General features: G+C 41.4%; 1 protein-coding gene across 1 annotated transcript in view; it reads left to right on the top strand.

Annotated features, from left to right (window-relative positions):
* Positions 1-235: 235 nt before the first annotated feature.
* The window catches only part of LOC144504023 (mucin-13-like), a 65,367-nt gene continuing 39,096 nt past the window's right edge, over positions 236-26,506 (top strand). The window contains exons 1-9 of the mRNA XM_078229174.1: positions 236-408; positions 7,770-7,793; positions 10,031-10,054; positions 12,299-12,322; positions 13,221-13,244; positions 15,489-15,512; positions 16,411-16,434; positions 18,679-18,702; positions 20,974-20,997. Of these exons, the coding sequence (XP_078085300.1) occupies positions 318-408; positions 7,770-7,793; positions 10,031-10,054; positions 12,299-12,322; positions 13,221-13,244; positions 15,489-15,512; positions 16,411-16,434; positions 18,679-18,702; positions 20,974-20,997 (283 nt within the window). The 5' untranslated portion in view covers positions 236-317. The remainder of the gene's footprint in view (positions 409-7,769; positions 7,794-10,030; positions 10,055-12,298; positions 12,323-13,220; positions 13,245-15,488; positions 15,513-16,410; positions 16,435-18,678; positions 18,703-20,973; positions 20,998-26,506) is intronic.

Consider the following 26,506-nt stretch of genomic DNA (forward strand, 5'->3'; position numbering starts at 1 on the left):
TGATAGGACAACCCTCTCATCCCAGGAATTTGCCTGGTGAATCTCTTTTGCAATGCCTCCAACGTCACTATATCCTTTTTCACAACTTACCAGACAGGTGTAATTATAGAAACAGTGTGACATCTGAAATGAAGTCAATGATAAGCTGATATAATCAGTAACATATAAAGGTTTAAAGTTCGTTAATATCACTGATGCATTTTATTACTTCAATCTAAATAAAACTTCCAGCTGCACCACAAGAGCAGCATTATTACTTTTGTTGTCTCAAAGCAGACCAATCTCCAGTTGAGAATTGAAAGGGACTGTGAAGGACAATGTTTCCAGTCACACCGACCTATTCAGTAAGAAAAGCCATTCTTTATGGAATCACTCTTGGCTTTTTATACAGCTTGGTATACGTCAAAGGTAAGAAACAAAGTTTTCGCCTAGAGAGAATAAAATTATATTTTTGTGTTTAAATTTGATGGTCTAATTTGTGACAACATATTTACATAATAATTGGTAAAATGCTTGGAAACCATTTGTAAATTCTAACTTATAAATATACACAAAGCTATGACTTGTGCTGTATTTAATTTGTTATGATAGTAGGGTATTACTTAATTAATAATGGCTCGGTGTAAGACCAGTGAAGTTAGTCTACTGGGCGGCTGCTTTGTACCTCTGGTATTGGTCTGCTTCACTTGCCTTTCTTTTTCCAACAGACTGCTGGCCATTGGGTCTTTTTCTGGCTTGGCAGTTTATCATATTTCTTTTTGTACCTATCCCCTTTTAGTTATTCACTCTCATGTTTGCAGTTCACAACCAGCTTTAAGTAACAAGCTTTACCCAGAAAAATAGAACCCTATTGGCTGACAAAAAAAGGTTATGGGCAGAATTTTCTGATCATTTTTCAACGTTTCAGTCCCTGCTGGAAAACTGGAATGAATCTCATCAGCGCCGTCGGTGAGAAAAGTCACCGTATATTCAACCACTTCAACAATTTTGTTTCTATGTGTTTCACGCCGTGCCTTTGCCGGCTTGCTCCTGATTCGCCTGCCTTGCTACAACTTAATCCCTGCAATCAGTGGGGTGCTATTTAAATGCACCCCCCCCCCCCCCCCCCCCCCCCCGCCCCACCCCAGCACTTATTCCAAGTCCAGTCAGGGGGATGGATGCCGGAAAGATTGCACCACATCCCACCGAGGGAGCCCTCAGCAAGCTGCTGGATGGCATTGAGCAGAGTCGAAAGAGACCCGCTACCCTCGATTGGGCAGAAGTTCTGCCAGCAAAGTCACCAACCCCGCCTGGAAAGCTATGATCGCGACTACGAGTGCCAGCTCGCTGCATAAGAGGAAGAGGCTACAGTGTCGAGAGAAGATGAATGACGAGATGCTGCCACCCATCATGTTCTGAGTGGGATGACTGATGAGCGCGTTCACCATAACGCCTTGCATTGGGGGCATTTGCATGCATTTAAATTGACTTAATGGGCTGAACACTCAACTTTACCGGCACTTTCCCCTTTACCACCGCATTTGCCCATCCCCAGAATGGGCGCGAAACAGACATGCCCCACAAAAGTCCAATTCTGACTCTCCAGTTAGTGGGGAGGTAAGTGCCGAGCGTCCGACGGCTCTCGGCTTGAGATTGGTGGGGGGTAAAGGGGGGGCCCCACTGCCACTCTGCCTGTATCAGTGAGGGGAAGGGTGGGGCCCACTGCCACTCTGTCTGAGATTGGTGGGGGAAAGAGGCCCGCAATCAGTCTGGTGGCGGAGGGTGTGAGGGGATAAGGGGGTCAGTAATGTTGTGGGGGTGGGGCAATGTCTGTGGGAACTAGGGGAAGGCACTATCTGGCCCAGGAGCGATCTGGCAGGGGAGCCGCATTCTATCATTATTTTTCTGTGCATGCGCAGTTGGAGGCACCGATTGGAGCTGCAGGATTTTGGGCGTGTTAAGCCCCGCCCACATGCTTCTGCAGTGCGATTTGGAATTACTGATATTTTTTTCAGGTAGAGTGCGCGTGGGGATGCCTGAGAACAGGTCTAAAAGTCGGATCTGAAACACTCTCAGTTTTAAGTCCGCCCAGCACTTAGAATCAAAATGGTAAAATAGGGCCCTAAGACTCTATCAAACCAAAATTGAAAGGGTGCAGAGGAGTTTTACCATTTTAACAAATCCACTGGCTTACCCTGTTTTGATGTGGAGATGCCGGCGTTGGACTGGGGTAAGCACAGTAAGAAGTCTCACAACACCAGGTTAAAGTCCAACAGGTTTATTTGGTAACAAATACCATAAGCTTTCGGAGCACAGCTCCTTCGTCAGATGGAGTGGATATCTGTTCTCCAACAGTGCACAGACACAGAAATCAAGTTACAGAATACTAATTAGAATGCAAATCTCTACAGCCATGCCATAGAGATTTGCATTCTAATTAGTATTCTGTAACTTGATTTCTGTGTCTGTGCACTGTTGGAGAACAGATATCCACTCCATCTGACGAAGGAGCTGTGCTCCGAAAGCTTATGGTATTTGCTACCAAATAAACCTGTTGGACTTTAACCTGGTGTTGTGAGACTTCTTACTGTGCTTACCCTGTTTTACCACATCTGTCTTCCCAATGCTTTTCTTAAACCACTAACACTCAATTTTGTGTGTCCTACTTTATTACAGTGAAAACATCTAAGGCTTTTTATTTCTCTTCCACCCTCATGGGTTTCCTTTTTAACCTGAGGTAAACTATCTTTGCTATCTCCCACGAGATTTCCTTTGCCCTTACCACCTGAGGATTTCCCTTTTCCCCAGTTTCTATTCCTTACAGATTGAAATTGATGTCAGAAACTAAACTTTGATTTATGAATTAACTCAAAATCATCTGCCACTTCTGCTGTTAATCTCGCAGTTTTAATTCTCTGCTCTTCCACATGAGTTGCCAGGATTTTGGAAAGTGAATATTTAAACTCCTTCAAAATATCCATTTCCCGAAGAGCATCATACGTCTAGTCTATTTTCAAGGCCATTGTCCACCTGTCAAAGTTCTTTGCTTGATCCTTTCAAATTCTATGCACATTTGACCAGGTTCCTTCCTTAGATTTCTAAACCTTTGTCTGTAGGTTACTGGCACTAGTTCATATGCCCTTAAAATTGCTTTTTTCGCCTGACCATAATTCTAGATACCTCCTCCAATAGCGATGTAAACACCTCACTCGCTCGACCCACCAACTTCGTTTGAATCAATAATGCCCACATGATCTGTGGCCACCTTATTTATTTAGCTACTTTTGCGAATTAAATGAAAACCTTTTCCATGTCAAACCTTGGTAACACTTGGACATACGTAAACAGACCTGCACCAGGATTGTGACTACAATGAGTTCATTCTTTCTTGCTGTCCTCACTGCTACTTCCAACTTTTACCTTAACCTCTGCCATTTTAAATAGACATTCACTTTACAGTTCCAGTTTCCGAAGTTCAAATTCTCTTTCTTTTTTTTCCTCTGCTTTTAATCACAATTCAAATGGTTTTATTTCCTTTTCATGTTTCAAGCAGTTTCAATCCTTTTGCTTGTTGTTCCTCTCTCTCACTTGCTTTTTCTGCTGCAATTGCCTCCCTCTCTTTTGCTACTCTCTCCCTTTCTTTTGCTTCTAATTCAAGCCGTTTTATTTATAATTGAATTCCGGCCATTTCCAATGATTCTGACTGTGTTTCTGGCAATTTTACATGGTGAGCTATCACTATAGAACATAGAACATAGAACAGTACAGCACAGAACAGGCCCTTCAGCCCACGATGTTGTGCCGAGCTTTATCTGAAACCAAGATCAAGCTATCCCACTCCCTATCATCCTGGTGTGCTCCATGTGCCTATCCAACAACCGCTTAAATGTTTCTAAAGTGTCTGACTCCACTATCACTGCAGGCAGTCCATTCCACACCCCAACCACTCTCTGAGTAAAGAACCTACCTCGGACATCCTTCCCATATCTCCCACCATGAACCCTATAGTTATGCCCCCTTGTAATAGCTCCATCCACCCGAGGAAATAGTATTTGAACGTTCACTCTATCTATCCCTTTCATCATTTTATAAACCTCTATTAAGTCTCCCCTCAACCTCCTCCGCTCCAGAGCGAACAGCCCTAGCTCCCTCAACCTTTCCTCATAAGACCTATCCTCCAAACCAGGCAGCATCTTGGGAAATCTCCTTTGCACTCTTTCCAGCGCTTTCTCATCCTTCTTATAGTGAGGTGACCAGAACTGCACACAATATTCCAAATGTGGTCTCACCAAGGTCCTGTACAGTTGCAGCATAACCCCACGGCTCTTAAACTCCAACCCCTTGTTAATAAAAGCTAACACACTATAGGCCTTCTTCACAGCTCTATGCACTTGAGTGGCAACCTTCAGAGATCTTTGGACATGGACCCCCAAAATCTCTCTGTTCCTCCACAGTCTTCAGAACCCTGCCTTTGACCCTGTAATCCACATTTAAATTAGTCCTACCAAAATGAATCACCTCACATTTATCAGGGTTAAACTCCATCTGCCATTTTTCAGCCCAGCTTTGCACCCTATCTATGTCTCTTTGCAGTCTACAACAGCCCTGCACCTCATCCACTACTCCACCAATCTTGGTGTCATCAGCAAATTTACTGATCCACCCTTCAGCCCCCTCCTCTAAATCATTAATAAAAATCACAAATAGCAGAGGACCAAGCGCTGATCCCTGTGGCACTCCGCTAGCAACCTGCCTCCAGTCTTAAAATTGTCCATCCACCACCACCCTCTGTCTTCAATCAGATAGCCAGTTACCTATCCAATCGGCCAACTTTCCCTCTATCCCACACCTCCTTACTTTCATCATAAGCCAACCATGGGGGACCTTATCAAACGGTAATTATCTCTGTCTTCCATGCTCCTTCAGATAAAGTCAACTGCCAAATTGTTTGCCAGTTCCAAAAGTTTTGCTTTAACCACCTTTTGTAAATCACCCCAAGTGACATCTTCCACACCCAGGAAACTTTTAGCCACTGAAAAAGCCATTATTCCACAAGGCACTCCCTATTTAACACCTGAAAAGAAAGCATAAATACCACTCGCTTTCTTTCAATAATCCCAAACCAAAAAGGAATTATAGATTTTAATCCTGCAATTTGTCAGGAACCAGGTCAGAAACTCCAAGGTATATTATGAAGTTAGCCTTGACCCTGGGAGGAATTTTACCACTCCGACTAATATGGGAATTGTAGCGGGTGGGACATGGACCATGCAAAGGTCCGCTGACTTCAGGCGGGCTTCTCCAGACTTGGGGTGAGCACGGCTGGAAAATCCCACCCCACAACTTTTTTTGATTATGGGAGTAGTGCAAGTATAAGGTGTTTCAGTCAGGTGTGATTCTATTGACCCACTCGGTAGCTTTTATTAAAATAAACTTTATTTAAGAACACAGTTCTAATATAACAAAAAGAATTAGCCTAACTTTTACCAATTGAAATCCTGAAACATGACAAGGCATAATTCTTAACAGCTTTCTACCTCTATAGTTCCAATTTAAGCAATATCCGCATATACATGAAACCTACTTCAGAACCAATTAGCCCCAAAACCAGATATGCTCATGTGGATGCTAGTTTTCCGGCCTTTCAACACCTCTGGACAGATGCAGAAAGACATCTACCTTCTGACTCCCATAAAGCAGTTTCCAGTGAAAGATCTACCTTCAAGCAGCAGAACTTCAGAGAAAGAGACCTATTTTCTGGCAGATCCCAGTCTCCAAATCCAGGGGGGAAAAGAGACGGAGAGCTATCTCATCTTTGTACAGATCCCAAACAGCAACGGAGCTGGGTTTTTCTCTATGAGCCAAGCCCCACCCAGTCACATGACCATGCTTATCAATAAACCTAATCAAGCCCCATTCTGAAAAACTCCAGGGAGAGAACACTAAAATAACAACCCTGCATTAGCTCATATTAAAACAAACATTCCAGCAATTAAATCAATTATAATGCTGCAGTAACAACATGGGCTCCTGGGTACAGTCAAAACAGCACCGATAATAGAACTGACTGCAAAAACAAATCCTGCACAAGAAACATGACATAATTACATTTCTTAAAGGCACAGTATCATCACAGGGTGAATATCTATCCTAAAACCCCAATTCTGAACTGTCCGCCACAACAATGTGTCCTCCAGTTTGGTTTTCAAGTTGCCAGTTACTTTGACTTCTTGTTGGATTCAAAGAACAAAGAAAAGTACAGCACATGAACAGAGCCCTCAGCCCTTCAAGCCTGTGCTGATCATGTTTCCCTAACTAAACTAAAAAAACCTCCTGCTTTAACTCGTACATATCCCTCTATTCATGTGATACTGCTTCATTGCCCCCAGGCCATCTTTCCCAAAGTTCAATAGATGGTCACGATTCACTTTGGCTTGGGAAGCAGGTATCTGGGCAAGTCCTACTTTAGATCAGTAGATATGTTCATCCGCTCCCTGTGAGGAGGCAGAATGTGGGAGATTGCCGAATGTCCTTTTATTGGTGGGCCCCAAGAATGGAAGCAGAAAGTTAAGTTGACCATTGGATGTAACAGTATTGGTATTGAGACTTGTTAGTGGTCACATAGTATTCCCCTTCTCCACGTCGATTGTTTTATTCCGTTTTTATTCGTTCATGAGACATGGGCATCTCTGGTTGGCCAGCATTTATTTCCCCTCCCTAGTTGACCGAGGGCAGCTGAGAGTCAACCACATTACTGTGGCTCTGGAGTCACACATAGGCCAGACCAGGTAAGGACAGCAGATTCCCTTCCCTAAAGGACATTAGTGAACCAGGTGGGTTTTTTCGACAATCAACAATGGTTTCATGGTCATCAATAGATTCTTAGTTCCAGATATTTTTTATTGAATTCAGATTCCTCCATCTGATGTGGCGCGATTCGAACCCAGGTACTCAGAACATTAGCTGAGTTTCTGGATTAATGGTCTAACGATAATATCACTAGGCCATTGCCTCCTCATGGCGGGTATTTCAACTCTTACCCATTTCTTATTATTGAACAATTGGAAATATGTTATGTGCTGTGTTTGACAGCTGTGTTTCTTATCGAATAAAGATCTACCAGAACCAAATATTCTGATCCAATCCTTGAGAGAAACCAAGGTCTCAGGAAAGGCTTGTACTGCCAGCAATCAAACCCAATTCTGAATATTCTCTAATCATGTTTTAAATTTCCCATTCCTGAATGCTTTCTAAGTGCTGCTTCCCAATGTGATAGGTTGAAAAAGAATTGTGTATTCAAGTGTACAGGAACATCCTGTTCCTGTTGGAAGAGGCACGTTGCCATTGCATGGCAAATACTGGCGGGATAGAAAATTAAGATGATGCTGTCAGTCTAATGAATTCATGACGCACACATGTATCAACATTAAGCAAGCTATGTGTTTAATAGAACAATGAGAAGTCTCACAACACCAGGCGAAAGTCCAACAGGTTTATTTGGTATCATGAGCTTTCAGAGTGCCGCCCCTTCATCAGGTGACTAACACTCACCTGATGAAGGAGCAGTACTCTAAAAGCTCGTGATACCAAATAACCCTGTTAGACTTTAACCTGATGTTGGGAGACTTCTTACTGTGTCCACCCCAGTCCAACGCCGGCATCTCCACATCATCTTTAATAGAATAGTTTGGCATCCAGAAAAATTCACAACAGCAAAGGTTTTACCGAATGGAAATTGAATACTGTTGATATGAGTGTCCAATTTAACATATTAAATATCTCTCTTACAGGATCATTTGCAGTGACTAGTGCAGGTAAGCTGTATGCATTTCCTTGTGGCTGTATTTCACAGATAGGAATGATTGCTAAAAGCCAAAAATTAGATTGCTTGAAATTGTCACGAAAGAAACTGTTTTTTTCCCCCTTAAAAGGACTTTCATGCAGGATTTGAAATGCAAGGATAGGCAGAGGTATTCGAAAGGACATATGCTCCTGCAAAGTGAGATTTGAATTAGTTTCACAAGTGGTCATTGCAAATGAGTCAGTTATATAGTGTAGATAAATTAAAGAAAATGACATAAATTAAAGAAAAATATCAGAAGATTTGAGGTGAGACCAGAGACATTTGATAATATTAGGTAGATTCACTGTGAAAGCCAAATTAGACAGTTTAATATCTGATTCTTCTGGTCCAGGTCACTTTTAAATCTTAAACTTATTGTCATAGTGCTAACTAAACTAGCTCCATAAGCTATACATTTCATCACAAGAATATTGTCTGACTCTGTATCAAACGTCTTCTGGTATATGCACCACTAAAAGAAGTTAACCGTTTATTTATTAGTCACAAGTAAGACTGACATTAACACATGAATTAAGTTACTGTGCAATTCTCCTAGCTGCCACATTCCAGCAACCGTTCAGGTCAATGCACCTAACGAGCACGCCTTTCAGACTGTGGGAGGAAACCGGAGCACCTGAAGGAAACGCACAGAGAAGGTGCAAGCTCCAGACAGACAGTGACCCAAGCTGGGAATTGACAGTGACCCTGGCGCTGTGGGGCAGCAGTGCTAACTACTGGGCCACTGTGCCGAAACTCCAACATCTTAGTTAAACTCTCTATCCCAATATAAAATTCACATTAGCTTGCCATAATATACAATAATTTGTCCATGTGATTATTAATTTTGTCCAGAAATTTCTTCTAGAGGTTCTTAACAACATTAGAAATTGTTGATATCAGTATTCCAAATTATCCTAAAATCTTTCTTACTGGACCATCCACAGAACCCACCTCTATATGTTTCCACTGTGGTTGTCTGTTTAGGGAGAGGATAACTGGGATTGCTTCAATTTTTCGGTTTAGAAACTCCTTTTTTCCCCTGAAAGGTGCGAAAGACAGGATTTGAAATTCAGAGGTGTTATCAAGAATATATTTTCCTGCAAAGCGTTGATAGGTTTGAAATGCCTTCACTCGTGCACAGTAAACATGAGTCAGTTGTACTGTGTAGAGAAATTATCAAGACACGAATCTGAGACAATATTGAAAGATTTGAGATGAGATCAGATCATTTGAATAAGCATTGAATGATTGTTTGCAGAAACAGTACAAAATTTTTTTGATTCAATTGGGTGTTCCACGGGCTGGAGGAAGATTGTTAGTGGTGTTCCCCAGGGGTTAATGATCGGACCATTTCTTCTCCTGATGTACGTTAATGGTCCAGGCCTTGGTTAACTGGCGCCACATTGATCTTTGCACATTATAAGCCTTCAACTCCAGAGGAGCTGCAGGTGCAGAGGTAGCAGAGTAAATTGCCTCTTAGTGTCAGTGGGACTAGCTCGGGTAAAATACATGGGTTTATTTGAAGCAGATCAAGAGTCTGATACAATTTCAGGATAGCCACTTTAATCTTGTATTATATGCCCCAATTAGTCAACCTGGGATTCTGTACACACTTTTAACTGCTCTTGCAACCTATCTGGCCAGCATCAATGAATTATACATAGATGTACTCTGATCCTTCTGCTCCTGCACCTCCTCTGCAGATGTAGGCTTATGATGTGCAAAGGCCAATATGGCGCTAGTACACCAAGGCCCGGATCATTAATGTACATCAGGAAAATAAATGGTCTGATCATTAACCCCTGGGGAACACCACTACCAATCTTCCTCCAGCCCGTGGAACACCCAGTAACCACTACACTCTGTTTCATGTCACTAAGCAAATTTCATATCCATCATGAGATCATCCCTTTTATTCCATGAGCGATATGTTTGCACACATTGGACAGCACATCAAAAGTATTGCAATCAGTGAAACTCTCTGTCTCCTGTTCAGAAATGTCCAACAATTTTGTTAAACATTCTTTTCCATTTAGAAATCCATGCTGGCTTTCTTTACTCAATCAACATGTGTCCAAGTGGTTATTAAATTTGTCCCATAACAGCAATGATTATCAATAGACTTGTCGTCACTGAGATATTTTTTCCAAAATTCTATATTGTTGATATGAATGTTTGAACTTAACATCTTAACTTTCTCCTTTACAGCATCATCCATAGAACCAAGTACAGGTATGCTCAATACATATCCCTGTGGCTGTAATTTAAGGGACAGAATTGATTACTGAAAACCAAAAATGCAACTGCTCGAATTTGTCACTTTAGAAATGTTTCTCATCACGAGATGATTCTCCTGAATCTTTCCATCAGTCTCTCCAATGTACCCCAATTGAGGGTTCACTGGTGTCTTATAAGATTTCAAGATAACCTCCTTGCTCTTGTACTCTTTGCTCCTATTAATGAAGCGGTGTATACTCTACACCCTCCAAACATGCCCTGCCATCTTCAATGACTAATGCACATTTACACCAATGACCCTTAGCTCCTGCATCCCCTTTAGAATTGTACCTTTTATTTCATATTGTCAATTAATGCTCTTGCTCACAAAATGTTTCACTTCACGTTTCTTGGCAGTGATTTCCACCTGCCATATGCTGCTCCTTCCATCAACTTGTCCACTTCCTTTTGAAGTTCTGCACCATCCCCCTCACATTTCACAATGAATCCAAACTTCATATCATCTGAAATCATGAAAATTGTGCCCTGTACACTAAAGTCTAGATGAGGAATATACATCTGAAAAAGCATGTTTATGAACACTGACTGCTGAGGGACGCCTCCACAAATCTTCCTCCAGCCCGTAAAACATGACTTAACCACTGGCCTCTGTTCCTCTCCTCCTGCCAATTTTGTATGCATGCTGATACTGTCCCTTTCATTCCATAAGCTGTACATTTCATCACAAGAATATTGTACGACTCTGCATCAAATGTCTTTTGGTATATGCACCACTAAAAAAACTTACAACAACTTAGTTCGACTCTATTTCCCAATGTGAAATTTGCACCAGCTTTCATTAATATACAATAATTTGTCCATGTGATTATTAATTTTGTCCAGATATTTCTTCAAGAGGTACTTAATAACATTAAAACTAGTTGATATCAGTATTCCAAATTATCCTAAAATCATTCTTACTGGATCATCCACAGAACCCACCTCTATATGTTTCCACTGTGGTTGTCTGTTTAGGGAGAGGATAACTGGGATTGCTTCAATTTTTCGGTTTAGAAGCTCCTTTTTTCCCCTGAAAGTTGCGAAAGACAGGATTTGAAATTCAGAGGTGTTAGCAAGAATATATTTTCCTGCAAAGCGTTGATAGGTTTGAAATGCCTTCACTCATGCACAGTAAACATGAGTCAGTTGTACTGTGTAGAGAAATTATCAAGACACGAATCTGAGACAATATTGAAAGATTTGAGATGAGATCAGATCATTTGAATAAGCATTGAATGATTGTTTGCAGAAACAGTACAAAATTTTTTTGATTCAATTGGGTGTTCCACGGGCTGGAGGAAGATTGTTAGAGGTGTTCCCCAGGGGTTAATGATCGGACCATTTCTTCTCCTGATGTACATTAATGGTCCAGGCCTTGGTTAACTGGCGCCACATTGATCTTTGCACATTATAAGCCTTCAACTCCAGAGGTGCTGCAGGAGCAGAGGGAGCAGAGTAAATTGCCTCTTAGTGTCAGTGGGACTAGCTCGGTTAAAATACATGGGGTTTTTTGAAGCAGATCAAGAGTCTGATACAATTTCAGGCCAGCCACTTTAATCTTGTATTATATGCCCCAATTAGTCAACCTGGGATTCTGTACACACTTTTAACTGCTCTTGCAACCTATCTGGCCAGCATCAATGAATTATACATAGATGTACTCTGATCCCTCTGCTCCTGCACCTCCTCTGCAGTTGTAGGCTTATGATGTGCAAAGGCCAATATGGCGCTAGTACACCAAGGCCTGGATCATTAATGTACATCAGGAAAATAAATGGTCTGATCATTAACCCCTGGGGAACACCACTACCAATCTTCCTCCAGCCCGTGGAACACCCAGTAACCACTACACTCTGTTTCATGTCACTCAGCCAATTTCATATCCATCATGAGATCATCCCTTTTATTCCATGAGCGATATGTTTGCACACATTGGACAGCACATCAAAAGTATTGCAATCAGTGAAACTCTCTGTCTCCTGTTCAGAAATGTCCAACAATTTTGTTGAACATTCTTTTCCATTTAGAAATCCATGCTGGCTTTCTTTACTCAATCAACATGTGTCCAAGTGGTTATTAAATTTGTCCCATAACAGCAATGATTATCAATAGACTTGTCGTCACTGAGATATTTTTTCCAAAATTCTATATTGTTGATATGAATGTTTGAACTTAACATCTTAACTTTCTCCTTTACAGCATCATCCATAGAACCAAGTGCAGGTATGCTCAGTACATATCCCTGTGGCTGTAATTTAAGGGACAGAATTGATTACTGAAAACCAAAAATACAATTGCTCGAATTTGTCACTTTAGAAATGTTTCTCATCACGACACAATTCTCCTGAATCTTTTTAGCCCTCTATGCAATGCCTTCACATCCCTCCGTAAGTGCAGCGCTTAGATTTGGTCACAAGGCTCCAGTATGCCAGCTGAAGCAGATCAAGAGTGTTCTCGAAGTTCAGGCCAGCCACGTTAATCTTGTATTATATGCCCCAATTAGTCAACCTGGGATTCTGTACACACTATTAACTGCTCTTGCAACCTATCTGGCCAGCATCAATGAATTATACATAGATGTACTCTGATCCCTCTGCTCCTGCACCTCCTCTGCAGTTGTAGGCTTATGATGTGCAAAGGCCAATATGGCGCTAGTACACCAAGGCACGGATCATTAATGTACATCAGGAAAATAAATGGTCCTATCATTAACCCCTGGGGAACACCACTACCAATCTTCCTCCAGCCCGTGGAACACCCAGTAACCACTACACTCTGTTTCATGTCACTCAGCCAATTTCATATCCATCATGAGATCATCCCTTTTATTCCATGAGCTATATGTTTGCACACATTGGACAGCACATCAAAAGTATTGCAATCAGTGAAACTCTCTGTCTCCTGTTCAGAAATGTCCAACAATTTTGTGGAACATTCTTTTCCATTTAGAAATCCATGCTGGCTTTCTTTACTCAATCAACATGTGTCCAAGTGGTTATTAAATTTGTCCCATAACAGCAATGATTATCAATAGACTTGTCGTCACTGAGATATTTTTTCCAAAATTCTATATTGTTGATATGAATGTTTGAACTTAACATCTTAACTTTCTCCTTTACAGCATCATCCATAGAACCAAGTACAGGTATGCTCAATACATATCCCTGTGGCTGTAATTTAAGGGACAGAATTGATTACTGAAAACCAAAAATGCAACTGCTCGAATTTGTCACTTTAGAAATGTTTCTCATCACGAGATGATTCTCCTGAATCTTTCCATCAGTCTCTCCAATGTACCCCAATTGAGGGTTCACTAGTGTCTTATAAGATTTCAAGATAACCTCCTTGCTCTTGTACTCTTTGCTCCTATTAATGAAGCGGTGTATACTCTACACCCTCCAAACATGCCCTGCCATTTTCAATGACTAATGCACATTTACACCAATGACCCTTAGCTCCTGCATCCCCTTTAGAATTGTACCTTTTATTTCATATTGTCAATTAATGCTCTTGCTCACAAAATGTTTCACTTCACGTTTCTTGGCAGTGATTTCCACCTGCCACATGCTGCTCCTTCCATCAACTTGTCCACTTCCTTTTGAAGTTCTGCACCATCCCCCTCACATTTCACAATGAATCCAAACTTCATATAATCTGAAATCATGAAAATTGTGCCCTGTACACTAAAGTCTAGATGAGGAATATACATCTGAAAAAGCATGTTTCTGAACACTGACTGCTGAGGGACGCCTCCACAAATCTTCCTCCAGCCCGTAAAACATGACTTAACCACTGGCCTCTGTTCCTCTCCTCCTGCCAATTTTGTATGCATGCTGATACTGTCCCTTTCATTCCATAAGCTGTACATTTCATCACAAGAATATTGTACGACTCTGCATCAAATGTCTTTTGGTATATGCACCACTAAAAAAACTTACAACAACTTAGTTCGACTCTATTTCCCAATGTGAAATTTGCACCAGCTTTCATTAATATACAATAATTTGTCCATGTGATTATTAATTTTGTCCAGATATTTCTTCGAGAGGTACTTAATAACATTAAAACTAGTTGATATCAGTATTCCAAATTATCCTAAAATCATTCTTACTGGATCATCCACAGGACCCACCTCTATATGTTTCCACTGTGGTTGTCTGTTTAGGGAGAGGATAACTGGGATTGCTTCAATTTTTCGGTTTAGAAACTCCTTTTTTCCCCTGAAAGTTGCGAAAGACAGGATTTGAAATTCAGAGGTGTTAGCAAGAATATATTTTCCTGCAAAGCGTTGATAGGTTTGAAATGCCTTCACTCATGCACAGTAAACATGAGTCAGTTGTACTGTGTAGAGAAATTATCAAGACACGAATCTGAGACAATATTGAAAGATTTGAGATGAGATCAGATCATTTGAATAAGCATTGAATGATTGTTTGCAGAAACAGTACAAAATTTTTTTGATTCAATTGGGTGTTCCACGGGCTGGAGGAAGATTGTTAGAGGTGTTCCCCAGGGGTTAATGATCGGACCATTTCTTCTCCTGATGTACATTAATGGTCCAGGCCTTGGTTAACTGGCGCCACATTGATCTTTGCACATTATAAGCCTTCAACTCCAGAGGTGCTGCAGGAGCAGAGGGAGCAGAGTAAATTGCCTCTTAGTGTCAGTGGGACTAGCTCGGTTAAAATACATGGGGTTTTTTGAAGCAGATCAAGAGTCTGATACAATTTCAGGCCAGCCACTTTAATCTTGTATTATATGCCCCAATTAGTCAACCTGGGATTCTGTACACACTTTTAACTGCTCTTGCAACCTATCTGGCCAGCATCAATGAATTATACATAGATGTACTCTGATCCCTCTGCTCCTGCACCTCCTCTGCAGTTGTAGGCTTATGATGTGCAAAGGCCAATATGGCGCTAGTACACCAAGGCCTGGATCATTAATGTACATCAGGAAAATAAATGGTCTGATCATTAACCCCTGGGGAACACCACTACCAATCTTCCTCCAGCCCGTGGAACACCCAGTAACCACTACACTCTGTTTCATGTCACTCAGCCAATTTCATATCCATCATGAGATCATCCCTTTTATTCCATGAGCGATATGTTTGCACACATTGGACAGCACATCAAAAGTATTGCAATCAGTGAAACTCTCTGTCTCCTGTTCAGAAATGTCCAACAATTTTGTTGAACATTCTTTTCCATTTAGAAATCCATGCTGGCTTTCTTTACTCAATCAACATGTGTCCAAGTGGTTATTAAATTTGTCCCATAACAGCAATGATTATCAATAGACTTGTCGTCACTGAGATATTTTTTCCAAAATTCTATATTGTTGATATGAATGTTTGAACTTAACATCTTAACTTTCTCCTTTACAGCATCATCCATAGAACCAAGTGCAGGTATGCTCAGTACATATCCCTGTGGCTGTAATTTAAGGGACAGAATTGATTACTGAAAACCAAAAATACAATTGCTCGAATTTGTCACTTTAGAAATGTTTCTCATCACGACACAATTCTCCTGAATCTTTTTAGCCCTCTATGCAATGCCTTCACATCCCTCCGTAAGTGCAGCGCTTAGATTTGGTCACAAGGCTCCAGTATGCCAGCTGAAGCAGATCAAGAGTGTTCTCGAAGTTCAGGCCAGCCACGTTAATCTTGTATTATATGCCCCAATTAGTCAACCTGGGATTCTGTACACACTATTAACTGCTCTTGCAACCTATCTGGCCAGCATCAATGAATTATACATAGATGTACTCTGATCCCTCTGCTCCTGCACCTCCTCTGCAGTTGTAGGCTTATGATGTGCAAAGGCCAATATGGCGCTAGTACACCAAGGCACGGATCATTAATGTACATCAGGAAAATAAATGGTCCTATCATTAACCCCTGGGGAACACCACTACCAATCTTCCTCCAGCCCGTGGAACACCCAGTAACCACTACACTCTGTTTCATGTCACTCAGCCAATTTCATATCCATCATGAGATCATCCCTTTTATTCCATGAGCTATATGTTTGCACACATTGGACAGCACATCAAAAGTATTGCAATCAGTGAAACTCTCTGTCTCCTGTTCAGAAATGTCCAACAATTTTGTGGAACATTCTTTTCCATTTAGAAATCCATGCTGGCTTTCTTTACTCAATCAACATGTGTCCAAGTGGTTATTAAATTTGTCCCATAACAGCAATGATTATCAATAGACTTGTCGTCACTGAGATATTTTTTCCAAAATTCTATATTGTTGATATGAATGTTTGAACTTAACATCTTAACTTTCTCCTTTACAGCATCATCCATAGAACCAAGTGCAGGTATGCTCAATACATATCCCTGTGGCTGTAATTTAAGGGACAGAATTGATTACTGAAAACCAAAAATGCAACTGCTCGAATTTGTCACTTTAGAAATGTTTCTCATCATGAGATGATTCTCCTGAATCTTTCCATCAGTCTCTCCAATGTACCCCAATTGAGGGTTCACTGGTGTCTTATAGGAGTTCAAGATAACCTCCTTGCTCTTGTACTCTTTGCTCCTATTAATGAAGCGGTGTATACTCTACACCCTCCAAACATGCCCTGCCATCTTCAATGACTAATGCACATTTACACCAATGACCCTTAGCTCCTGCATCCCCTTTAGAATTGTACCTTTTATTTCATATTGTCAATTAATGCTCTTGCTCACAAAATGTTTCACTTCACGTTTCTTGGCAGTGATTTCCACCTGCCACATGCTGCTCCTTCCATCAACTTGTCCACTTCCTTTTGAAGTTCTGCATCATCCCCCTCACATTTCACAGTGAATCCAAACTTCATATCATCTGAAATCATGAAAATTGTGCCCTGTACACTAAAGTCTAGATGAGGAATATACAGCTGAAAAAGCATGTTTCTGAACACTGTCTGCTGGGGGACGCCTCCACAAAACTTCCTCCAGCCCGTAAAACATGACTTAACCACTGGCCTCTGTTTCTCTCCTTCTGCCAATTTTGTATGCATGCTGATACTGTCCCTTTCATTCCATAAGCTGTACATTTCATCACAAGAATATTGTACGACTCTGCATCAAATGTCTTTTGGTATATGCACCACTAAAAAAACTTACAACAACTTAGTTCGACTCAATTTCCCAATGTGAAATTTGCACCAGCTTTCATTAATATACAATAATTTGTCCATGTGATTATTAATTTTGTCCAGATATTTCTTCGAGAGGTACTTAATAACATTAAAACTAGTTGATATCAGTATTCCAAATTATCCTAAAATCTTTCTTACTGGACCATCCACAGAACCCACCTCTATATGTTTCCACTGTGGTTGTCTGTTTAGGGAGAGGATAACTGGGATTGCTTCAATTTTTCGGTTTAGAAACTCCTTTTTTCCCCTAAAAGTTGCGAAAGACAGGATTTGAAATTCAGAGGTGTTAGCAAGAATATATTTTCCTGCAAAGCGTTGATAGGTTTGAAATGCCTTCACTCGTGCACAGCAAACATGAGTCAGTTGTACTGTGTAGAGAAATTATCAAGACACGAATCTGAGACAATATTGAAAGATTTGAGATGAGATCAGATCATTTGAATAAGCATTGAATGATTGTTTGCAGAAACAGTACAAAATTTTTTTGATTCAATTGGATGTTCCACGGGCTGGAGGAAGATTGTTAGTGGTGTTCCCCAGGGGTTAATGATCGGACTATTTCTTCTCCTGATGTACGTTAATGGTCCAGGCCTTGGTTAACTGGCGCCACATTGATCTTTGCACATTATAAGCCTTCAACTCCAGAGGAGCTGCAGGTGCAGAGGTAGCAGAGTAAATTGCCTCTTAGTGTCAGTGGGACTAGCTCGGGTAAAATACATGGGTTTATTTGAAGCAGATCAAGAGTCTGATACAATTTCAGGCCAGCCACTTTAATCTTGTATTATATGCCCCAATTAGTCAACCTGGGATTCTGTACACACTATTAACTGCTCTCGCAACCTATCTGGCCAGCATCAATGAATTATACATAGATGTACTCTGATCCCTCTGCTCCTGCACCTCCTCTGCAGTTGTAGGCTTATGATGTGCAAAGGCCAATATGGCGCTAGTACACCAAGGCCTGGATCATTAATGTACATCAGGAAAATAAATGGTCCGATCAGTAACCCCTGGGGAACACCACTTCCAATCTTCCTCCAGCCCGTGGAACACCCAGTAACCACTACACTCTGTTTCATGTCACTAAGCAAATTTCATATCCATCATGAGATCATCCCTTTTATTCCATGAGCTATATGTTTGAACACGTTGGACAGCACATCAAAAGTATTGGAATCAGTGAAACTCTCTGTCTCCTGTTCAGAAATGTCCAACAATTTTGTTGAACATTCTTTTCCATTTAGAAATCCATGCTGGCTTTCTTTACTCAATCAACATGTGTCCAAGTGGTTATTAAATTTGTCCCATAACAGCAATGATTATCAATAGACTTGTCGTCACTGAGATATTTTTTCCAAAATTCTATATTGTTGATATGAATGTTTGAACTTAACATCTTAACTTTCTCCTTTACAGCATCATCCATAGAACCAAGTGCAGGTATGCTCAATACATATCCCTGTGGCTGTAATTTAAGGGACAGAATTGATTACTGAAAACCAAAAATGCAACTGCTCGAATTTGTCACTTTAGAAATGTTTCTCATCACGAGATGATTCTCCTGAATCTTTCCATCACTCTCTCCAATGTACCCCAGTTGAGGGTTCACTGGTGTCTTATAGGAGTTCAAGATAACCTCCTTTCTCTTGCCCTCATTGCTCATGTCAATAAAGTGGTGGATACTCTATACCCTCCAAACAGACCCTGCCATCTTCAATGACTAATGCACATTTACACCAATGACCCTTAGCTCCTGCATCCCCTTTAGAATTGTATCTTTTATTTCATATTGTCAATTAATGCTCTTGCTCACAAAATGTTTCACTTTGCATTTCTTGGCAGTGATTTCCACCTGCCACATGCTGCTCCTTCCATCAACTTGTCCACTTCCCCTTGAAGTTCTCCATCATCCCCCTCACATTTCACAATGAATCCAAACTTGATATCATCTGAAATCATGCACCTTGTGTCCTGTACACTAAAGTCTAGATGAGGAAGATACATCTGAAAAAGCATGTTTCTGAACACTGACTGCTGGGGGACGCCTCCACAAATCTTCCTCCAGCCCGTAAAACATGAATTAACCACCAGCCTCTGTTTCTCTCCATCTGCCAATTTTGTATCCATGCTGATACTGTCCCTTTTATTCCATAAGCTGTACATTTCATCACAAGAATATTGTACGACTCTATCAAATATCTTTTGGTATACGCACCACAAAAAAACTTACGACTTAGTTCGACTCTATTTCCCAATGTGAAATTTGCACCAGCTTTCATTAATATACAATAATTTGTCCATGTGATTATTTATTCTGTCCCAGATATCCTTCTAGAGGTTCTTAAAAGCATTAAAAATTGTTGATATCATTGTTTCAGATTATCCTAAAATCTTTCTTACTGCGCCAACCACAAAACCCACCTCTATACGTTTCCACTGTGGCTGTCTGTTCAGGGAGAGGGTAACTGGGATTGCTTCAATTTTTCAGTTTAGAAACTCCTTTTTTCCCCTGAAAGTTGCGAAAGACAGGATTTGAAATTCAAAGAGGTGTTAGCAAGAATATATTTTCCTGCAAAGTGTTGATAGGTTTGAAATGCCTTCACTCGTGCACAGCAAACATGAGTCAGTTGTACTGTGTAGAGAAATTATCAAGACACGAATCTGAGACAATATTGAAAGATTTGAGATGAGATGAGATCATTTGAATAAGAATTGACAGATTATTTGCAGAGACAGTACAACATTTTTTTGATTCATTTGGTACACGCCACCTTTCTCGTTCTAGTCTCTAGACCACCAACTAATGGGAAGGATGTAGAGGGACTAACCCATAGGGATATCACAGAGAGGTGCAAGATAAAGAGGCGGCACGGTGGCACAGTGGTGAGTACTGCTGCCTCACAGCACCAGCGACCCAGGCTGGATTACCGGCTTGGGTCACTGTCTATGTGGAGTTTGCACATTCTCCCCGTGTCTGCATTGGTTTCCCCCAGGTGCTCTGGTTTCCTCCCACAGTCCAAAGGACATGCTGGTTAGGTGGATTGGGCATGCTAAATTGCCCCTCAGTGTCACTGGGACTAGCTAGGGTAAAATACATGGGGTTATGAGGGTAGGGATTGGGTGGGATTGTGGTCGGTGCTTCTCAATGGGCTGAATGGACTCCTTCTGCACTGTAGGATTTTCTGAAATGAGTAATTATAATGGGGGATTTTAGTTACTGGGATAATGGTTTTGACTGGAGCAGAGAAGGGCCAGCATTCCCAGATCATGTTCAGGAGAATTCTCCACAGCACTCGGTGTCCTGTCCATCGAGAAACGAGGTGATGCTCAACCTGGTTCTTGAAAGGTGGTGGGAGAAGAATATCAAGCGTCAGTGGAGCAGGTTTAGTAAACAGTGATCATTGTATCATGATGTTTATGATGTATTAAAAAGGGACAATGGGTAATCCAGAATATGAATAATTAACTGGGGGAGAGCCGACTTCATTGGTGACAAGAACTGAGCTGGCCTGGATAGACTGGAAGTAAAGGTTGGCGGGAAAAACATTAAGTGAACAAAGGGCTACCTTCAAAAAATAATTGGTAGAATCTAGTTATATTCCATCAAAAAGGTAGATCGGCAAAACATATTCAGAACAGCAAAGATTATGAATCGATTTTTCTTCTTCCAGAAATTATTTCTAAATTTCTATATAAATATTTCACTTACAGGAAATGGAATAAACACGACTGCAGGTAAGCTCTATACATATTCTTGTGGCTGTAATTTAAGGGGCAGAATTGATCGCTAAAAACCAAAAATGCAATTCCTTGAATTTGTCACTTTAGAAATGTTTCTCATCATGAGATGATTCTCCGGAATCCTTTTAGCACTCTTTCCAATGCCTTCACAGCCCTCCGTAAGTGCAGCGCTTAGATTTGGACTCAAGGCTCCAGAACACGAGCTGAGGCTGAACAAGTGTTTGATACAAGTTCAGGATAGCCACTTTAATCTTATATTCTATGGCCCTATTAATCAACCTGGGATTCTGTATACACTATTAACTACTCTTGCAACCTATCCTGCCAGCATCAATGAATTATACATAGATGTATCAGATCCCTCTGCTCCTGCACCCCCTTTAGAGTTGTGTGAGACTGTATCAAATGTCTTCTGGTATATGCACCATCAGGAACATTGCCATCATCAACACTGCTCACAAAACTCCAACGCTTTATTTAAACTCCATTCCCAATAAGAAATTCACACTGGCTTGCCTTCATATCCCAACATTTATCCATTGTTAATTTTGTCCCACATAGGAAGAGAAAAATTATGACTCGATACTTCTTCGAGAGATTCTTACCAACATTAAAAATTGTTGATGTCAGTGTTCCAAATCATTATAATATCCCTCTTACAGGACCATTCACAAACCCACCGCAGGAATTCTCCATACATTTTCTTGTGGCTGTCCATTCAGTGACAGGATAACTGGGATTGAACAAAGAACAAATAAAAGTACAATACAGGAACAGGCCTTTCAGCCCTCCAAGTCTGTGTCGATCATGATGGCCTAACTAAAAAAAAACCTTCTGCCCTTACTTGGTCCATATCCCTCTATTCCCTCCCTATTCATGTACCCATCCAGATGCCTCTTAAATGTTGCTAATGTGCCTGTTTCCACCACATTCTCTGGCAGCGCATTCCAGGCACCCACCAATCTCTGCATGAAAAATGACCCCACACATAACAAAGAACAAAGAACAAAGAAAATTACAGCACAGGAACAGGCCCTTTGGCCCTCCAAGCCTGCACCGACCATGCTGCCCGACTTAACTAAAACCCCCTACCCTTCCGGGGACCATATCCCTCTATTCCCATCCTATTCATGTACTTGTCAAGACACCCCTTAAAAGTTACTACTGTATCCGCTTCCACTACCTCCCCCGGCAACGAGTTCCAGGCACCCACTATTCTCTGTGTAAAATATCTGCCTCATACATTTGTTTTAAACCTTGCCCCTCGCACCTTAAACCTATGCCCCCTAGTAATTGACTCTTCCACCCTGGGAAAAAGTTTCTGACTATCCACTCTGTCCATGTCTCTCATAATCTTGTAGACTTCTATCAGGTCTCCCCTCAACCTCTGTCTCTCCAGTGAGAACAAACCAAGTTTCTCCAACATCTCCTCATAGATAATGCCCTCCATACCAGGTAACATCCTGGTAAATCTTCTCTGTACCCTCTTCACGACACACGACAGCGCAGAGTCGCTGAGCAGAAACTGATAGCCAAGTTCCGCACACATGAGGACGGCCTAAACCGGGATCTTGGGTTCATGTCACACTATCAGTAACCCCCACAGCTTGTCTCCTGGACTTGCAGAATCTCACTGGCTGTCCTGTCTGGAGACAATACACATCTCTTTAACCTGTGCTTAATGCTCCCTCCACTCACATTGTCTGTATCTTTAAGACCTGGTTGGCTGTAGAGATTCGCATTCTAATCAGTATTCTGTAACTTGATTTTGTGTCTCTATATGCCCTGTTTGAGAGCAGATTTCCACTCCATCTGACGAAGGAGCAACGCTCCGAAAGCTAATGGCATTTGCTACCAAATAAACCTGTTGGACTTTAACCTGGTGTTGTTAAAACTCTTACTGTGTTTACCCCAGTCCAACGCCGGCATCTCCACATCATTCTATAACCAAGCCATTTCTGTATTCATCTACCCAGCCCACCCCGAATCCCATGTGATTTTAGTTTTTGTACCAGTCTGCCATGTGGGACCTTGTCAAATGCTTTACTAATGTCCATATAAATTATATCCACAGCCCTTCCCTCATTAATTTTCTTTGTCACCTCTTCAAAAAACTCAATCAAGTTGGTGAGACATGACCTTCCACGTACAAAACCATGCTGCTTGTCACTAACTAGTCCATTTTCTTAAAAATGTGCACATATTCTGTCCCTCAGTATCTTCTCCAAAAGCTTCCCCACCACTGTTATCATGCTCACCGGCCTATAATTTGCTGGATTATCCCTGCTTCCTTTCTTAAACAAGTGCACAACATTGGCTATTCTCCAGTCCTCTGGAACCTCATCTGTGGTCAAAGAGGATGTGAAGATATCTGTTAAGGCCCCAACTATTTCTCCCCTTGCCTCCCACAGTAACCTGGGATAGATCCCATCCGGCCCTGGGGACTTGTCTACCTTAATGCAATTTAGGATACTCAACACTTCCTCCTTTGACACATTGATCTTCTCAAGAGCGTTCACACACCTGTCCCTGACCTCAACTCCATCATGGCCTTCTCTTTGGTGAATACCGATACAAAGTACTCATTAAGGATTTCACCCACTCCCTGTGGTTCCACGAACAACTTTCCTCCATTCTGCTTGAGTGGGCCTACTCTTTCTCTTGCTACCCTCTTGCTCCAAATATAAGCATTAAAGCTTTGGGATTTTCCTTGACCCTGTTTGCTAAAGACATTTCAGGCTCGTTTTAACCCTCCTAATTCCACGTTTAAGTTCCTTCCTACTTTCACTGTACTCCTCAAGGGCTTTGTCAGTTTTTAGATGCCTAGACCTTTCGTATGCTTCCTTTTTCCTTTTGGCTAAGCATAAAGTTTCCCTTGTTATCCATGGTTCCCGATTCCTGCTATTTTTATCCTTCATTTTTGCTTCAATTTGTCACTTCAGAAACTCCTTTTTTCCCTTTAAAGATGAAAAAGACAGGATTGCAAAGAGGTTGTAGCAGAATATATTATCCTGCAATGTGCTGATAAGTTTGAAATGCCTTCACAAAGTGGCCATTAAACATGAGTCATTACACTGTGTAGAAAAATTATCATGACATAAATATGTGAAAATATTGAAAGGTTTCAAATGAGACCAGAGAAATTGGATAACAATAGAAAGATTGATTGCAGAGTCAGTACTTATATTTTACGATACATTTCCCACATATCCAATTGCTCATTGTAGTCTATGGACCACCAAATAGAGGGAAAGATGCAGAGTGACAAAACTTACAGGGAAATTACAAAGAGGTTAAAATTAATGCGTAGTTATAATGGGGTCTTTAATTACCCGAACATAAACTGGGAGTGTGGTTATGAAAACTGCAGAGAAGGGCCAGCATTCCTCCATTGAGTTTAGGAGAATTTTCTACAGCACTCGGTTTCTTGTCCATCTAGAAAAGAGGCAATGCTAGACTTGGCACCTGGAAAAGTGGTGGGAGAAGCCATAGAATCCCTACAGTGTAGAAGGAGGCCATTCGGCCCATCGAGTCTGCATCACCACAATCTTACCCAGGCCCTATTCCCGTAACCCCACATATTTACCTTGTGAATCCACCTAACACTAGGGTCAATTTAGCATAGCCAATCCACCTAACCCGCACATCTTTGGACTGTGGGAGGAAACCAGAACACCCGGAGGAAACCCACACAGACACGGTGAGAATGTGCAAACTCCACACAGACAATGACCCGAAGTCGTTATTGAACCGGGTCCCTGGTGCTGTGAGGCAGCAGTGCTAACCACTGTGCCACCATGCCACTCAAAGTTTATTTATTAGTGTCACAAGTAGGCTTACATTAACACTGCAATGAAGTTACTGTGAATATCCCCTAGGTGCCACAATCCGGCCCTCTTCGGGTATGCTGAGGGAGAATTTAGCGTGGCCAATGCATCTAACCAGCACGTCTTTCAGATTGTGGGAGGAAACCCATGCAGACATGCGGAGAACATGCAGACTCCTCACAGACAGTGACCCGAACTGGGAACCAAACTTGGGTCCCTGGTGCTTTGAGGCAGCAGTGCTAACCACTGTGCCATCATGCCGCCCAAAGTATATCAAGTGTCAATGGAGAAGCTTTAGTAGACAGTGATCATTGTTTTATTATGTTTATGATGAATTAAAAAGGGACAATGGGTAATCCAGAATATGGATAATTAACAGGGGGAGAGCCGTCATCAATGTGGCAAGAACTTCAGCGGGGGTGGATAGATGGAAAATGAAGGTTGGTGGGAAACTGTTTTCCTTTTAGAAATCCACACTGACTTTCTTTCCTTAATGAACATGTGGTCAAGTGACTGTTAAATTTGTCCCAAAACAGCAAAAGTTATCAATAGATTTTCTTTGTCTGTTGTTGGTATAAGTGTTCTACTTTAACATGTTAAATTTCTCCTTTACATCAACGTCCATAGGATCCACTGCAGGTATGCTCAATACATATCCTTGTGGCTGTAATTGAAGGGGCAGGATTGATTGCTGGAAAGCAAAAATAAGATTGCATGGATTTGTCACTTTAGAAAAGTTTCTCATAGCTCCTTATTCCCCTTTGCAAAAGTTACATTAAACCTCGGAAAAGGTATGCTCTCTTAACCACTTTCACAAACTATTCAGCCACCATCAATGACTTACGCACAGATAAACTCAGGTTCCTCTTGTCCTGCATCCCCTTTTGAGTTGTACCCTTGTGATCCGCAAATATTAAAATTGTGCCCTGTACACCAAGGTCTAGATCATTAATGTACATCAGGAGAAGCAATGGTCCGATCATTGGCACTTGGGGAACTGCGCTACAAACCTTCCCCCAGCCCATAGAAAATTCAAAAGCCACTTCTCTCTGTTTCCTGTCATTCAGCCAATTTCATCTGTAGACCATCTGTAGTAGGAACAACATCAAGGGACAAATCTGCAGGGAATTTACTGAGACGTGCCAACATTACAGAGCAGTTATATTAGGAGAGCTTACTTTCTCAAATGTAGGTTGCAATAGTGCTTGTGTAAAGGGCAGAGAAAGACCAGCATTCCAAGATTGTGTTCAGCAATCTGACACAAATCTGTGTCCAGTCCATATAGAAGGGAGGTACTGCTGGACCTTTTTCTTGGAAAGAATGTGGGAGAACTATATCAAATGTCAGTGCAGAATGTTTCGGAGGCAGTGATCATTGTATCATGAAGTTTACGACGACAGTAGAAAGGGACAATGGGTAATCCAGAGTACAAATAATGAACTGAGAGAGAGCCAACTTCAAAGTGGCGAGAACAGAGCTGGGTAGACTGGATGTAAAGGTTGGCGGGGAAAAATGTAACTGAACAATGGGCTACCTTCAAAAAAGAAATGGTTTGGCACAATCATAGAATCCCTAAGGTGCGGAATGAGGCTATTTGGCCCATCGAATCTGCACCGACTCTCCAAAAGAGCAACTTAGCCAGGCCCACCCACCCCCTCCATAACCCCATCCATTTA

Source organism: Mustelus asterias, chromosome 14 (genome assembly GCF_964213995.1).
Source record: "Mustelus asterias chromosome 14, sMusAst1.hap1.1, whole genome shotgun sequence".
NCBI lineage: Eukaryota > Metazoa > Chordata > Chondrichthyes > Carcharhiniformes > Triakidae > Mustelus > Mustelus asterias.